The 17,740-nt window shown below is 50.8% G+C and overlaps 1 protein-coding gene across 1 annotated transcript; it reads left to right on the forward strand.

The window, feature by feature from the left end:
- The first annotated feature begins 12,537 nt into the window (after positions 1 to 12,537).
- On the forward strand, positions 12,538 to 15,882 carry SUPT20HL2 (SUPT20H like 2). The gene is made up of 2 exons (XM_062183149.1): positions 12,538 to 13,938; positions 15,010 to 15,882. The coding sequence occupies exons 1-2, from the start codon at positions 12,538 to 12,540 to the stop codon at positions 15,880 to 15,882; spliced, it is 2,274 nt and encodes a 757-aa protein (XP_062039133.1).
- Positions 15,883 to 17,740: the final 1,858 nt, after the last annotated feature.

Below are 17,740 nucleotides of genomic sequence, written 5' to 3' on the forward strand. Positions count from 1 at the left end.
TCATAAAGCCATTAAAACTGAAAATTGTTTTACATAAACTGTTTTGTAACTTCTTTTTTCTTGTTTTTATTTAATGAATGAATGCATTTTTACATAGATACAACTTTAGGAATACAGTGGTTCTTTCCCTCATGCCCCCCACCCTGCTCCCTTCCTGCCTCCCATTCCCTCTCCCATCTCCTTCTTCATTATGGATCATTTTTATTATGACTTTATATGCAGAGGACCATCTCTATGCAAATCATAGATTTCACCAATTTGCCCCCACGCCCACACACAACATATAGAGTACAGTTTGGGGAGAGAATTTGCAATCAATTCTCATATTGTAATTCAATACGGGCAGAGGTCCTACCTGGGGAGCAAGTGCACAGTGACTACTGTTTATAACTTCTTTTATCCATAAAAGTTGCTCATGAATTATTTAGTTAACATATGGTTAATTTACATATAATTTTGGACTGTGTAAGTATAATTTGTATAGCATTTATAAGCATTTGCTATGTAAGATTGCATGAATAACTCAATTTCTTTATCCTTTTCAGTATGCATGCCACTTACTATAAAAATGCATAGTATATATTCCCATCTCTTAAATCTCAGGTTGGCTATGTGACTCTCCTTGGCCAATAGTAGGTATGACACAGGAGAGGCATGTAAAACTGCTTTTGCAATTGAGTTTGCTATCCTGCATTTCTGCCATTTCAATGAGAAGGATGCGTTTGGGTTAATTCAGGAGGAGGATGAACAACAGGTAGAACAGAGCCAGTCACCCTTACCCAGCCCAGCTTGAAGCCCTTATGTCCCCAGACATGTGCATCCTGCTTAGAGCAGCCCAGCTTCCTACACTGCCCGGCACACATGAGCTGAGCCCTGTAAGTCCATGAAAAATAAAGGTATGTTGGCAGATACTACAAAGGTCTTGTGATTATTTGTTATGATGTAAATGATTAATATGTTAGCTAATATAATCCTCAAAGATTCCTCATTAGATAAGTAGAATGGATATCATTATTCTCACTTTAACACATGTGGAAGTGAGACTTAGAGAAGTTAGAAGACTTCATAGTCATACAGAAGTAGGTATAAGAGCAATATTTCAGATCCAAGTTTTTGGGATTAAATTCCAGGCATCTTAACACTGCATCTCTTAGAAAAGCTGCCTTAGAGAGTGGAGTTTAAGAGCATTCCTATGGGAGTCACATGCTCCAGTAAAGATCCTGCGACAAATGGTTGCTGAGTTACACTTCCAACTGGAACACTTAAGACTTCAGTTGCTTCCCGTTCCTGCCTGGAATCCAACAAACTTGGGGCAGAGGTCAGAGTGGGTAGAAGCTAAGATCTTATCATTATAATTGGTCACAGGCTGGCGCCACCGCTCGCTTGGCTCATCCTCTGCCTGTGGTGCCGGCACACCGGGTTCTAGTCCTGGTTGGGGCGCCGGATTCTGTCCTGGTTGCTCCTCTTCCAGGCCAGCTCTCTGCTGTGGTCTGGGAGTACAGTGGAGGATGGCCCAAGTGCTTGGGCCCTGCACCCCATGGGAGACCAGGAGGAGGCACCTGGCTCCTGGCTTCGGATTGGCGCAGCGCACCAGCCGTGGCAGCCATTTGGGGGGTGAACCAATGGAAAAAAGGAAGACCTTTCTCTCTGTCTCTCTCTCTCTCTCTCTCTCACTGTCTAACTCTACCTGTCAAAATAATAACAATAATTGGTCACAGTAGTAGCCGATTCATTTTCCATTCTTGAAGCTTAGTAAGTCGCATTAATTCAACTCACAATTTAATACAAAATGAAGAATATATACATGTTCTTTTGACATAAGAACTACCCACTTCATTTTAAAACAACAACCAAACATAATAAGAACGACTGAATTGTAACTGGAATCGAGCTGGATAGAGAAGGTTTGGTAGCATTTCTTAATGTCTTTCCTTAGGGGAAAATCATTACAAAGAAATAAGTTCTCCTTTGCTCTGCCATTAATTCAAATTTCCTTTAACTTATCTAACATGAACAATCACATTAGTTCACAACTGGCAAATTGGCCACATCATAATAATCACTGGCATACTTAATAAATTATAGATTCTTGGACCCTACCACAGACCTACTCAATTGTAACGTCCAAGGGAGGAATCTGGAGATTTTTAGTTTCAGCGAGCAATCAGTTGATTCTTAGGCTTGGCCAAGTGTGTATTTAGCTAATGCAGAAGCAAAAAAGGGTTATAAATTGTGATTTAACAAATAGTGAGGGCTGGTGTTTGGTGCAGTGGTTAAGACACTGTTTGGAAGTCTGCATCACATGGTGTGCCTGGGTTCAAGTCCTGACTCCGCTTCCAATTCCAGCTGCCTGCTAATGCTTACCCTGGGAGGTAGCAGAGATGGTTCAAGCCCTTGGGTCCCTGAGACCCACGTGGGAAATCCAAATGGAGCTCCGAGTTCTTGGCTTTGACCTGGCCCAGCCCCAGCTGTTGTAGTTATTTGGGGAGTGAACCAGCAGATAGATGTCTGTTGCTCTTTCCTTCCAAATATATAATAAATAATAAAATAAAATAAAAAAGTGATTTTTAGTTTTGATGCTTTAAGAAAATCATTCAACTTCCCTGGACCTCACTGTTGTCATCTATACAATAGGGACATTGGACTCACTCTGTCTAGAAGAGGCAAATTGAACTAACAGAAGGGAATGAGACATTTAAGTATTGGTTCTCAATCCTGATAGCACATTAGAATCCCATGGGAAGATTTAAAAGTTACTGATGCCCAGGCATCAGCCTGGACCAATTAAACAGAATCTCTGGGGAGATTCCACGTGTTGCCAGTTTTAAAATCTCTCCAGGTTACCTTAATCAACAGCTATGGTTGCAAACCACTGCTTCAAAGGTTGACTTCAAGCATCATCAACCAGGAGATTTTGATTAGTCTCCTTGCTCCTGTTTCCTTGTCTATAACCTGGGCGGCATATCGCACAGCTATTTAGGGAGCAACTACTATTATGAGCCTGAGGTCTTTCTCTACAGTAAATCATCTGCTGTGACACAGGAGAAACACTCTCCAATTAATTAAAGAACTACAAATCGCCCTTCACTGGCAACACTGCCATCACTAGCTGGAGTAACAAGGGCCAGTGAACATTTGTGAGCTGGGAAGGCAGGTGTACAGGGATGGGGACTTTCGTTGAAGAGATCACTCAGAAAAAGTGGGTCCTTAAGTGTTTAGGACAGTTTTCATTTGTGGATTTCCAAAGAAACCTAACCTGGTGGCTAGTATATTGGGCAGACCAAAGACAGCAGCCATGGAGACTTGTGCTGATCTTGAATTACCTTTTTAAAATGAGCTGGACTGTGGTTTGACCTCCGTATTTTTAAATCATCATGAGGTCCTTGGAGGATTGCAACATCAGAGAAACTATGAAAGGGAACAGCTGGGAAATGGCATTTGGCCTTCAGGATATAGGAAGGAAAAGACTATTCTTGAATAGCTGGACTTCATGTTTCATTTCCTGTTCACTTGGTGGTTTTATTGCACACAGTTTTCCCAAGGTAATATTTTTCCTGTAGACTTAGAATCTCACGGGTTAGCTCAGCTTGTCCTGCCAGCCTACACAGTATATGTCCAGTGGTTTCTTCCTGGGTGGCGATTTTTCCTCCACTCCCTGAGAAAGTTGTCAGGTGGATGAAATGTGGTCTTCTTGGCCCCTCACCTAGAAGATTCATTCTCCCTTAGGGGGATTCTCTTTCTCACCTTCTGCTGCCATCCTATGCTTTCTGTCTTCCCACACCACCTCTTCATAAACAAATAATGAACAAACAAAAACACAGGTTCTTGGATATTATCTGAAGTTAATCTGCTCTTTCAGGAGGTTCAAATATCTGACGGAGCAGGCATTGAGCCTAGCAGTAAAGATGCCTGCATTGCAGCTAAGAATATCTGAGTTCTAGTCCTAGCCTTGGCTCCTGATTCCAGCTTCCTGCCAAAGCAAACCATAGGAGGCACTAGTGATGGCTAAAGTGATTAGGTTCTTTTCACCCATGTGAAAGATCTGGATTACATTCCAAGCTCATGGCTTCAGCCTGGCTCAGCCTGGCCATTTTGGCCATTTGTAATGTGATCCAGCAGATGGGAGCTCTGTCTGTATGTCTCTCTTTCTCCATTTTGCCCTTCCTCCCTCTCTCAGGTTGGCCTGTAAACATGCCCTATGCAGGTTTCCAGGATTCTAGCTCTGACCCAAGGGTGTTCAGACAGCCCTTAGACCTGTTGGAACGTGAAGGGTACAAGTAAACCTTGCAACAGATGAGGTCCCAACAGTGTCCTCGGGCTCTCTCTGCAAAGCTGAATATTATACTGATGTCACAAATGGCTGTGCTTTACTGATCCAAAAGTACCATGAGATGAGATGCTAAGCTTGAGGAAGCTTTCCTGCTGCTGGCCTTGTACCCTGGCACTGTGCTGATGATAAGACTCCTCCTGGTCACGCTATGTGGTTCCAAGGCAGGGTGAAGAGAGGCTGGGGACTGCAAACCACGCTGATAAACTTCAATGTTTACATGCTCAGAGGACAGATTTAGGCGCACAGATATTCCTGAACCCAGTTTCAAGTTAATTGCTGCAAGTTTTGAAGCTCTTGTGAGGCTTGCATGTGCACAGACCTGGGGGACACCAGGGCTATTCAATGTCTCTTATGTTAAGCTCCAACAGATGAGGAACTAAGCATGTCCTCGGTCTCTCTCTGCAAAGCTGATTAATTAGCATATTTGACAGATGGCTATGATTACTGACCCATGGCCTTCTACAACTCCCCCAAGGTCAGTTCTTGGTTCCAGATTGACTTCTAGTTTACCTACAAGTGCCAGGACGTTGAGTCACTCAACCATACCTGCTTTTTTCTCATCTGGACCCCTCTCCTCCAGGAGAATTGGAAGAAATGGAAGCAGAGTCAGGACTCAAATCCAGGCGCTCTGTTATGGGATGCAGGCGTCCCAAGTGGTGTCTTAATCACTGCACCAAACATCCTCTCCGAAGTAAAATAATTTCCTTTTAATGAAATAATGTTTGCAATACGTAATAAATCCATACAATACACCATTCAAAGGATTCAAAAGACTACTGTCCAAAAGAACAATAATTTTAAGAACTCTTAAAACTCAAAAATAGGAAAAAAAAAAAAAAACAATTAGGGCTGGCATTGTGTCACAGTGGGTTAAGCCGCTGCCTACGATGCCACATCCCATATAGGAGTGCTGGTTTGAGTCCTGGCTGCTCTGCTTCCAATCTAGCTCCCTGCAAATGTGCCCAGGTACTTGGACCCCTACTACTCATGTGGGAGGCCCAGATGGACTTCTTGCCTCCTGGCTTCGGCCTGGCTCAGCCCTGGCTGTTACAGCCATTTGAGCAGTGAACTAGCAGAAGGAAGATCTCTTTCTCTCTGTTTTTTCCCTCTCTTAGTAATTCTGCCTTTTAAATAAGTAAAATAAATCTTTAACCCAGTTCAAGTCCAGGATGCTCTTCCACATTTTAAAAAAAGTATTTATTTGAAAGGCAGAGTTACAGACAAAGAGAGGGAAAGACACAGAGAGAGGTCTTCCATACACTGGTTCATTCCCCAAATGGCCACAATAAGCTAGAACTGGACTGATCCAAAGCCAGGAGCCAGGAGTTTCTCCTGGATCTCCCAGGTGGGTGCAGGAGCTCAAGCACTTGTACCATCTTCTACTGCTTTCCCAGGTGCATTAGCAGGGAGCTGGATTGGAAGACGAGCAGCCAGGACACGAACCAGTGCCCATATGGGATACCTATGCTGCAGGCAGAGGCTTAATCTACTACACTACAGTGCCAGCCCCATAAACCAATTAAAAATTAGCAAGAAACCTGAATGGACACTTCACTAAAGAAATATAGGGGGGCTGGCACGGTGACGTAGTGGGTAAAGCCGCCACCTGCAGTGCTGGCATCCCATACGGGCACCGGTGTGTGTGTGTGTGGGCCTCTCTACCTCTCTGTAACTCTGCTTTTCAAATAAATAAATAAACCTTTAAAAAAGATACATAGGGGTGAGTGTTGTGGCACAGCAGGTTAAACTGCTGCTGGGGATGCCCACTTCTCACTCCCGCTTCTCACTTGGAATGCCAGCTTGAGTCCTGGCACCTCTGCTTCTGATCCAGCTTCCTGTGGATACTTGAGGAAAGCAGTGGATTATGGCTCAAGTGCTTGGGCCTCTGCCACATTGGCTTAAACGTGACTCAACACTGGCTGTTGTGGGCATTTGGGGAGTCAACCTACAGGTAGAATCACACACACACACACTCTCTCTCTGCCTTTCAAGTAAATGAAAATAAATTTAAAATAAGCATTAATAAAAAGATATACATATGGCAAGAACACCTGAAAAGATGCTCAATGTCCTATGTCATCAGAGAGTTGTAAATCAAAACAAGTAGATACTACTTCACACCTAGTAGGGTAGCCAAATCCAAAATACTGGTACCAAATGCTGACAAGGATATAAAACAAGTGAAACTTTTCCTATTCATTGTAGTTGAGAGTGCACACGTGCTTTGGAAAACAGTTTGGCAGTTTCTTTCAAAACTAGACATACTATTACTGTACTATCTAGCAATCACACTGTTTGGCATTTACCCAAATGAACTGAAAATTCATGTCCACACCAAAACCTGCACCAGGATGCTTATGGAAGCTTTATTCATAGTGACAAAACTTGGAAGCAACCAAGATGTCCTTCAGTAGGTGAATGGGCAAATAAACTGTGGAACATCTAGACAATGGAATATTAATTAGTACTAAAAAAAGAGATGAGGTAACAATCCATGAAAAGACATGGAGGAATCTTAATTGCATATTACTAAGTGAAAGTAGCCTTTTGGAAAGGGCTACCTATTGTTTGCTTCCATCATATACACTGATTCCAACATGACATTCTGGAAAAGGCAAAACTATGGAGATGGTAAGAAGATCACTGTCAGGGGCTAGAAAGGAAGAAGGGATAAACAAGCAGAATACTGAAGATTTTTAGGGCGGCGAAACTATTCTGTATGATTCTATAATAGTGGATCCATGATATTATATATTTTTACAAGCCCAAAAGAAAGTACAGCATCAAGAGTGAACACTAACACAAACTATGGATTTGGGTTGACAATGACATGCCAGGAGAGATATAAATTAGGACATATGTATGATTCTGGTGGGGGATGTTGATAGTGGGTGATTCTGGGTAGTGAAGAGGAGGGCACGTGTATGAACTCCCCGTACATTCTGCTCAATTTTGCTATAAACCTTCATGTTCCTCCCTACCCTGCCACAGTAAAATGGAAAGAAGATGGGCAAGTGGAAGAAAGAGAAAGGGGAGAGAGGTCAGGAGAAGGAAAAGCAGGAAGAAAAAGTAGGGGGAAGGTGAATACGTTGTGCAACATATATATGTTATAGTCTCTGAGAAGCTCTTACATCAAATTAAAAAAAAAAAAACTCGTAGCAGATAAGGGAGTACAGAATGATGTAATTGGCTATGGGAAGCGATCTTCACACACATCACACGGAGATACAGCGAGCTTGGCTTTACTGGGGCTGGGACCTGATCAACAGCGGAAACACAGGAAATCTAAGCCAAGTGTTCGAGGATTAACTCAGGATGAGATGAACAGGCATTGTATCTTCAGTCTCTCCACTTTCTGTGCCCTGCAGATTCGCATTCTGTGTTCCTCCCTCCAATTAAGTGCAGCAGGGGAGAAGTTGCAAAGACCTAGACCTCAAGGGGTTTGGTACAAAGGAGCTTGCTAATTGTCTATTAGGTCAATTATCTTGCAATTAATTGATTCTCTTCTTCCTCTAGGTTATTGTAATCTGGTCATGAGATTTCCCAGCTTGTGCTATCCTCCACTGAGCTGGTGTAGGTGAGAGCTGCAGTCAGAGTTTTCATAATTAGCCAGCCAGCTCATTAACATGTTTGGAATGTTTGAAGGACAGTGTACACTCATGGTAATTAAAAAAAAAAAAAACTCCTTTCATCTTGGGGAAAGACTGGGCGAATTAGTTCAGAGCTGAGGCACCATAAGCAGGGCCAGCTGATTGAAGGCATGCTGGAACACAGACATCAAGGCCCAGGGCCTCTTCCAGTGCACCTGTGGCCCAGGCAGCCTTGGGGACTTTGCTTTGCGAAACAGAGTTGGTTATACCTTCCATTTTTGGCCTCGCTGGCTTTCATAACCAAAAAAAAAAGAAGAACTTATGTGAAATTGCCCATTTCATTTAGAATACAACTTCACTTTTCTAGTTGCCCAGACATGTGACATAGCACATTAATCTCTGTCATTAAGAATGAATGACTGACTTCAGTCGTAGGTGGGGCAAATACTGCCAGGGCCCTGCTTATTTCCCCATGGCATTCAGCACTCTGTACACTCAGACTCTCACTGCAAGCACTTGTAATTCTCTGAGAGCATTCTTGAGCCACATCAGCTTGTGTGGAGTTGTGTGTGGCAACAAGAAGTGTCAGAAAATAAAGCTCCCCGGACTGTCATAAGTCATTGAGAGAGAGAGAGAGAGAGAGAGAGAGAGAATGGGTGAATATGTACACCAGCATCCATGCCTCTAGTTAGGACAATCTGAGGTTGCTCTGTACTCTTCCTTCCAGAGATCCCCAGCACGGACCAGTTCTCCACAACCACCTCTGCTCGTGCACATACCTGCCTCTGACTCCCTGACCCTTTCCCTCACCAGTGCTTCCCAGGGTTAGCTCCCAAATCAACTACTTGCACTCTAATTCTCTTCTTAGCAATGCTTCTGGAGGTATCCAAGCTAAGACACAGTCAATGCAACAACTGCAGATCTAGTCAGTCCCACAGTAAGGGGAGCAGATACACCTCTCTACAAAGTGAGATGCACCCAGGAAGGGAGATAAGGGGCAGCATTTGGATTGCACACATGAATTGCACAGCAGGGTATAGCATGGTCCTTGACCAGAGAGGTGATTCCCCTCCAAGAAATACTTGGCACTATCTGGAGACACTTTTGATAGACAGGAGAGGAGTGCAATCGACATCTAGCGGGCAAGGCCATAGATGCTGTTAACCCTCCTTCAGTGTACAGAGCAGCTCCCACACAAAAGCCAACAGTGCCAAAGTGGAAAAACCCCACCACCATAGAGCTCTGAAGCCAGAAGACTTGATCCTGGGTACCTTTATCATCTCTAAAAAGAGGGTGAAATATTTCCTTCACACGCTCTCATGAGCCTTGAGTTGAGGTAACTGGAGATGCAAGTGGCTAAAAAATTCCTTCACACTCTACTAAGTGCCAAGCACTGACCGAGTCCGTGCCCAAACAAAATAGGAAAGGCACCATTCCTGTCCTTAGAGAAGCCCAAGGCTGAGTGCAGAGAAACAGCACACACACTGAATTTCTATCTGACGCGACGCACGGCTCTAATAAGGCATGTGCAGAAGCGCATAAAGAGGCGCACTTCTTGGAGGTCAGGAAGGACAGCTGAGGTGATCAGTAGAGGGCAGCAGGTGCCTAAGCAAGGAGGGGTCTCTGGGGCAAAGCAGAGAGCTTCGAAAGGGTGGTTGTGCCTGATGGTTCAGAACACCAAAAATAGGTAAAAGAGGAGAGAGAGCAAGAGATGAGGCTGGAAGCAAGGCAGGTGCCAGGTGGTGCAGGGCCAGGTAGAAGGGGAAGGGCACTGAGGTGCCCAGGGCACTGACCCTAACAGGACTTTCACCTCGCTGAGAGTGCATGTGCCTGCCACTTGGTGTCCTAGGCCCCTGTCTTGCATCACCCTAGTCATGGCCATGTTCACCGACCACACACAATGAGGAAGTCCACTGTGAAGGCCAAGAAGAGACAACAAAGTCTTAGAACTTACTATTTAGGAGGACAACCTGACTCAAACAAGCTCTGTTGTGCTGCTTCTCATCCAACAAAACCTCTAGTTCAGAGCAGCAAGAAAACTCAGCTTTCCCATCCTAATTAGTTCCTTACCTAAATGGAATGCTACTGTGCAACTGAAACATTCTAGGTCTAGCAACAACTTTCCAAAGACAGAAAGTCAAGGTGGTTGGTGAGAAGTCTCTAAGAGTATGGCAGGAACATAAGCTCATCCGTTCAAGTTGGAAGAATGAGGTGGTACTATGAACATAGGTGAAAACTCACGGTCACATATCATGACCTTGGTTTTAATCAGTAGGACATTTCAGTTCTTGGATAGCCCTTATAATTAACCTAAACTGGAATGTTTGGAGTAAAACAAGAGAGGGACAAGGAAAGATGTATAGTTAAGAAATCAGGCAGGCATTTGCACTAGCAGTTAAGAAGCCACTGGGATTGCCTACATCCCATATTGAAGGACCAGGGTTCAAGTTCCAATACTGTCCGGAATTCAGGATACCTGGTAATGTATGCTGTGGGAACAGCAGACTATGGATCCAATAGATGGGTCCTTGCCACACATGGGAGACGTAGATTGTGTCCCAGGCTCCTGCCTTATTCGGCCAGCCCGAATAAAACAAAAATCCTAAAAAAAAAAAAAAAAAAAATCCATTAATTAAAAAAAAGAAGAAACTCTGGGCCCGGCTCTGTGGCGCAACAGGTTAAATCCCTGGCCCGAACCGCTGCCATCCCACATGGGCTTCGGTTTGACACCCGGCTGCTCCACTTCCGATCCAGCTCTCTGCTATGGCCTGGGAAAGCACTAGAAGATGGCCCAAATTCTTGGGCTCCTTCACCCACGAGGGAGACCTGGAAGGGGCTCCTGGCTACTAGCTTCGAAACGGCTGCTGCAGCGGTTGTTACTGGTTGGGGAGTGAACCAGTGGATGGAAGACGTCTCTCTCTCTCTCTCTCTCTCTCTCTCTCTCTCTCCTGACACTCCTTCTCTCTGTGTAGCTCTTTCAAACAAATAAATAAATCTTTAAAAAAAAAAAAAAGAAAGAAAGAAACTCTACGATATGGACTTTTAAATTGTTTTAACTTTTCCTTTAAAAAAAATTTATATATTTGTAAGTCAGAATTACACAGAGAGGAAGAGAGACAGAGACTTCAGTCCGCTGGTTCGTTCACTACCCGAATAGCCACAACGGACAGGGCTGGGCCAGACTGAAGCTAGGAACCTGGAGCTTCTTCCAGGTCTGCCACGCGGGTGCAGGGGCCCAAGCCCTTGGGCCCTCCTCCACTGCATCCCAGGCCACAGCAGCGAGCTGGTTCGGAAGAGGTCCAGGAGCGACCGGAACCGGCATCAACATGGGATGCCTTGGCTGCAGGCAGCGGCTTTACCTGCCGTGCCACAGCGCCGGCCCAGTAAAAATCATTTTAATAGCAGTCCGTGAGGCAGAAACTGTAACACTTGTCCTGGCTTCCCCCCGTTACTGACTCTTGGCTATAAATACGGTCTTATCACTGTGCCTGAACATCAGGAGACGGTTTTAAGCACGTGTGCACAAAGCCTGGCGCACGTCAGGGGCCGCAGTCACCGGGCAAGGCTATCCCGTCCACGCTCTGAGAGTCAGTCGCACCATTCCCCACCCGTCAGCAGCGCGGTGGCTCGGCCCCCGTGGAGCCCCTGCGAACTTCCTGCCATCAGCCCGGACGCGGGCTCTGACCCCCGTCAGAGGCGAACCGCGCTTGCAGAAGAGCATCCTGTCTCTCTGCTATCCCGAGCTACAGCCCGGCGACAGACTACGACGCACCACGCGGGTTTTGAAAATCCGTAGCAGGCACGGGCAATCGAGGCAAGGGCTATGCGGGAGACGCCCCGCGAGGCGTGCAGCTCTCTGGACAGGGAGACAGGGCGGCGGGACCCGGGGACGAGTGGCGATGCTTGGGCCATGCCGACTCAGGGGCGCCGAGTTGCCGCCGGATGCCAGGGCAGCCCCGCCCCGACGACAAGAGAGCCCCAAACTGAACAATTCCCGGCAAAGTCCCGGCGAGACAGAGGGCAAGCGTCCACGCGTCCTCACAAAACGGGCACACGGCAAGGCCGCGCCCGACCCACAGTCTCGTCGGTGACCCGTGCCAGAGCCGGGAGAGCCGCGGCCGCCGCCCGCCGGCCACCACCGCGCCCTAGCGGAAGTGCGGGTGCCCGAGCGGAAGTTCAGCTGGCGAGCCCGGGCCACCAAGGCCACGACAGCGGGGCCAACGCCGCGGAGCCAAGTGCGCGTGCGCACAGACAGCGGCCTGGCAAGGCACGAGGGCGTCGACGTGAGCCCAGAGGCGGCCGCCACAGGTACAGGCCTCAGAAACGCGCCAGAAGGTCCTCCTGAGGGGCGACTAAACAGGACCACACACACACACACACACACACACACATGACGTTGGCCCGCCTCTCCAGCGCCGGGGGTGGGGTCTCGGCACCCACACCGAACGGAGGCCGTCGGCCCCGTGCCGCGTCGCCTCCTGAGGGGCGACTACACAGGACGACACACACACCCACACACACACACCCACACACCCGCGCGCGCGTGCGGGACGTTGGGCCGCCTCTCCAGCGCCCTGTGCCTTCTCTCTCCCTTCAGGGCCGTCGTCTCTTGGCGCCATGCAGCACTCTCTAGAGCACGCTTTAGGCTCCGCCGAGGCTGTCATCCAAAGCGCCCAGCGGAGACCGCCCAAAAGGAGAAGGTCATCCAGTGGGGACGGATGTCTGCATCAGAAGCTTTATGACATTTACGTCCAGGAATGCGAGAAAGAGCCCGAGTTCGCGGAGCTGAGAAGCAGTGTGCACCTGCTAGACAAGCTCGTCGGCAAGGAGGCCTTGCCACGCTTGGTGGTCAACCTGTACCCCGGAAGTGAGGGCTATTCTCTGATGCTCAGGGACGCCGAGACACCCTCTCCAGAAAGCATCCGGCTGCCTTACGACCAGCGGGAGTTCCTCGAGTTCCTGGATGCCGAAGAGTTGCCTCCCGTCTTGGTCGATAGCCTGGAAAGAGCTCGGGCTAACGTCTTTCACCGCGGCTGTGTCCTGGCGGAAGTCCGCGACTACAGGCAGTGCAGCAAGGCGGGGCCTCCCGCTTACCACATCAAGCACGTTCTCCTCCGCCCCACCATTCAGACTTTACTCTGTGACGTGCAGTCCGTGAGCAGCGGCCACGAGGAGTGGACCCAGGAGGACAAGCTCACCCTGGAGAGCCAGCTGATCCTAGCTACAGCAGAACCCCTGTGTCTGGAGCCCTCAGTGGCGGTGGCCTGCGCTACCAACCGCCTGCTGTACAACAGGCAGAAGATGAATACCAGCCCCATGAGGCGGTGCTTCAGGAGGTGTTCTGAGTCCTCGCTGGCTCAGCAGCAGCAGCAGCAGCAGCTGGCCCCCCGTCCTCCCGTCCCTGAGCCCAGAGGATCGCCTGGGTCCGGAAGCCGGGAGGCCGGGGGAGCAGCTCCCCATTCGCCCGACCTGCGAGCTCCGCAGGCAGAAGGTGACCTAGGCGCGTGGAAACAGGCACCCGGCGACTTGGCTGTGCCTTCCGACGTGGACGTGCAGAAATGCGCTCGAGGGGAAGGGTCTTTCAGCTCCGATGACTCCCCACGCACCATCTGGCCAGCTCCGGAGGAAGATGACTGTGAGCTCGCGGGGGAAGCCGGCCCCGGGTCCTGGGCCACGAAGCTGAGCGTCATGCAGTCGCTTAACGATCCCGTGTTCTGCGACACAGCCCCACAGTGTAAGCGAGCCGGGTGCGGAGATGGGCTGTGTCCTCCCCTCCTCCCCGCAGACCCGCGTGCCCAGGGTGTCCTGCACGGTGTAAGGTGGATGCCCGGGTGGCGGCGGTCAGCAGCGGGCCCCGGGCCGCAGGAGAGCCGCCTGTGCAGGCCGGCGGCCTGTTGCCCCAGTGGCTCAGCGGCTGTCTCCTCACCCTGTTCGGGGAAGCCACTGGAAGAGGGCATGGCTGGCTGTGCGGGGCGGGGCTCCCCGCGGGGACAGGGAGTGAAACGAGGGGCTGGCCAGGTCTGTCCTCCCGCCAGCTCAGGGGAGCGCTGCTCCGGTTGCAGGGGTGCTGCCCGAGGGGCAGGCAGCCTGCTTATGTCAGCTCCCCCTGCTCCTTTTCCTGCACCTGCCCCGCCTCCAGTGCTTCCTCTGGCTCCGGATTCTCCCCCTGTTCCCTCGGCTTTCCCGGACCCTCTCCCTGACCCCCCGCTGGATCTGTTCCTTTATTTTGTTCCAGCTCCTGCCCCAACTCCTGCTCCTCCTCCTGAACTGGCGCCCACTCCTGCTGTGGACGCAGCTTCTCCTCCTCCACCTGTTACTGCTCCTGCTCCTCTTCCTGCTCCTGAGCCGGCTGCTACCCCCGCCCCTGCCCACGCCCCTCTTCCTGCCCCTGCCCCTGCCCCTGCCCCGGGGCCTGCACCTGGTCCTCCTCCTGCCCCTGCCCCGGGTCCTCCTCCTGCCCCTGCCCCCGCCCCCGCCCCTGCCCCCACTCCTGCTCCTACCCCTGCCCCTGGTCTTCCTCCTGCCCCTGCCGCTGGTCCTCCTCCTGCCCCTGTTCCTGGTCCTCCTCCTGCCCCTGCCCCTGCCCCTGCCCCTGCCCCGGGTCCTGCTCCTGCTCTTCCCCTTGCCCCTGTTCCTGGTCCTCCTCCTGCCCCTGCCCCCGCCCCTGCCCCTGCCCCTTCTCTTCCTCCTGCCCCTGCCCCTGCCCCTGCCCCTGCCCCGGGTCCTGCTCCTGCTCTTCCCCTTGCCCCTGTTCCTGGTCCTCCTCCTGCCCCTGCCCCTACCCCCGCCCCTGCCCCTTCTCTTCCTCCTGTCCCTGCCCCCATCCCTGCTCCTACCCCTGCCCCTGATCTTCCTCCTGCCCCTGCTGCTGGTCCTCCTCCTGCCCCTGCTCCTGGTCCTCCTCCTGCCCCCGCCCCTGCCCCTGCCCCTGCCCCTGCCCCTGCCCCGGGTCCTGCTCCTGCTCTTCCCCCCGCCCCTGCCCCTGATCTTCCTCCTGCCCCTGCCCCTGGTCCTCCTCTTGTCTCTGCCCCTGCCCCTGCCCCTGCCCCCTCCTATCCCACTTTTGCTTCTACTCCCACTGCTGCACAGCGCAGAGTTCGCAGGAAGTTGTCTGCAGGTCCCCGTCGACCAGTCAGCACGCTGCTTCCTGCCGGCCCCACCCCAGCCAAGTCATCGCAGAGACCCCCAGCCACCCAGGTCCTGGCCAGGTCCAGCGGCGGGAACGTCGTGAACGTGGGGGCCGTGGCCCCTGGAGTGCCGGCAGTGGTGAGTGACTCAGTGCCTGCTGCGGGCCGTCTCGGTGCAGCCCGGGCCAGCACAGCCATCAGTGGCCTGACACCCTCTGCAGGGCAGCTGCCGAGCGCACTGCCTGAGGCCACAGAGCCCTGTCCACAGGCCCAGGTGAGCCTTCAGCTGGTTTTAAACAGCCCTGCCACTGTGCTGCAGCTGCAGCTGCCGTGTGGCTCGTTCATTCTGAACTTGCAGCAGCAGCCACAGCAGCCACAGCGGCCACGGCGGCCACGGCAGCCACAAAGGCTGCAGCAGCCGCCGCCACCCCAGCTCTGTCAGGTGGCTGTCCAACAGCTTCAGCCACCTAGGGCTTCTCAGCCCCCACAGCCCGTGCCCCAGGGCTCTGGCCCAGGCGCGGGCCAGCAGGTATGGGCTCTGGAGGCTCAGCAAGCCCTTCTCATCAGCATCGGCCAAGCCAGAGGTGATGTGCCGCCCCAGACAACCGTGGCGGGTCAGCTTGGCCCTGCCCAGGGACGAGCTGGGCAGAGCCTCCCCCAGCAGCAGTCCCGGCTCCCCTCCACCTTGCAGCCGCCAGGGTTCCAACTGAGGCAGCAGCGCAGGCCCGTGGCACCAGCCACAGCCCAGGAGGCTCAGCCCTGTCCGCAGGTGAGGAGCACACACCAGTCCAAAGGGAAAGCCCGGAGGAACAGCACAGCGCCCCCGCCTTCCTGAGCCCTGCGTGGCTGTCTCTCTTGTAAACACACACACAGCAGCCCTGCCTAGAGGCGTTCCGAGGCTCCGCTTCACTCTTTCACCTGTGGCCAGTGTGTCGGCATTTTACATTTTCAGGTCCAAGCTTGCGGTCCGCCCAAGCTCCGTCCCTGGGTTTCTATGGAACCAGGGCATGCCTTTAGGAAACTAAGGAGCTTTTGCTCACGTTGTTCCCTTTTGTTACTGTAGTTATCCTTATTACTAGCTTCGTCCAGACAGCCCCGAGCTTCCGGTGTCTTTGCAGCGACAAAATTGCAATACCAAGGTTTAAGTGGCTGTTTTAGCAAGATGAGCTGTTGCACAGAATTCTTGATTGTCATAAGAAACCAAGTGTGCCACGCAGGCATTTTTAGGTTGCGGTTCAGTAGCATTTAGTCCGTTCCCATGGTCATGTGACAGAGCCCTAGGATTTGCATCTCGCAGAAGGGAAACTTTGCACCCATCTGACCCCGACCGCCCAGTCCCCCTCCCCCAGCCACCCCCTGCTTTCTGCCCTGAGGTTGACCAGGCCGGGGAGCTCGGGATAGGGGCGTCCTACGCTAGTCGGCGCTTTAGGCCTGGCTTACTGCAGCCAGCCTGGTGTCCTAGGCTTCTGCCGTGCTGTGCCAGGTCACAGGCAGCCAGTGCTATTACAGACACACAGAATGGACGGAAGAGCCCTGTGAACCCTGAGGACGTCTTTCAGAGGAGTGCAGTTGGTATTGATTTAGTCTAGCAGCGTTGTGCATAGTGGATGAAGTGTCATGTGTAGAAGTCTAAAATAGAGCAATAAAATCTAAAGAAAGTACCCCACAGTGAGGCTTGTCTCCCTGAGCCCGAGTCCATGGGACAGCTGCCGCCCCGCGCAATGGGACAGGCGGCAGATTTGCCTGTGTGACAGTGCCAGGCCTCTCCAGGCTCCACTGCGCTCAGTGCCCCGCAGAGCCCAGCTCTCCTCCTCCAGGCCGCAGCCGTGGCCTGGAGAAGGCACCCGTGCCATGTCTCAGCTTCTCCCTCCCTGTAAGACCATTTCCCTGCTCAGAGCACCAGGTTATGTGCACACAGTTACAGGTAACCAGTTAGAAACTGATTCTGGTGATTTAGCTCTCACATGCCTTTGGCCTTGTTGAGATTCTCTTCCCTTCCCTGTTTATTCATCATCAAGTGTCCAGCAGTCCCTGCTCCCTCAGATGGCTTTCTGCTCTTTCTTGGTTCATGGGGACTCAAAAGAACCCTGAACTTTTCTGTCCCTTTCCATTTTCTCTTTTTTATTTATCTTTTTATTTTAGAAATTTATTAATACAGTAGATTTTAGGGCCATAGCCAATCAATGATAATTACTACAACATAATTCTCATGAGTTTTCATGCTTATGTAATTATTAATCCAAAGAGAACACATTCAATATAGTCCACGGAAACGATTCTATGAATATGATACTTTCTCCCTTCTTCCCTCCTCCCTCTCCTTCTAGCCTTCCTTTTCAATTTTTGGGATAACATTTTCAATTTACATTAGAATCAGAGGCTTAATGCCTCTCTGGTCTCAGAATCAGCCCTTAAGGCATTCAGCTCTGGCTAAAAAGCCCATGAGATCATTTCAGGCATGGAAAGCCAAGACACTGCAGCAAAAAATGTCCTACATGAAAGATCTCTGTGAGTGAGACCCTGGTGGAAAGAAGGGGCCGTCAAAGAAGCATGTACCTTTCTCAGAAGGGAGGAGAGAACTTCCACTTTGATTATGGCCTTGTCTAAATAAGATCGGAGTTTGTGGACTCAAAAGACTTCCATAGCCTTGGCAGCTCATGACCAGAGCCTCGGGTGATTACTGACATCATAAA

This window comes from Lepus europaeus, chromosome X (genome assembly GCF_033115175.1).
Source record: "Lepus europaeus isolate LE1 chromosome X, mLepTim1.pri, whole genome shotgun sequence".
NCBI lineage: Eukaryota > Metazoa > Chordata > Mammalia > Lagomorpha > Leporidae > Lepus > Lepus europaeus.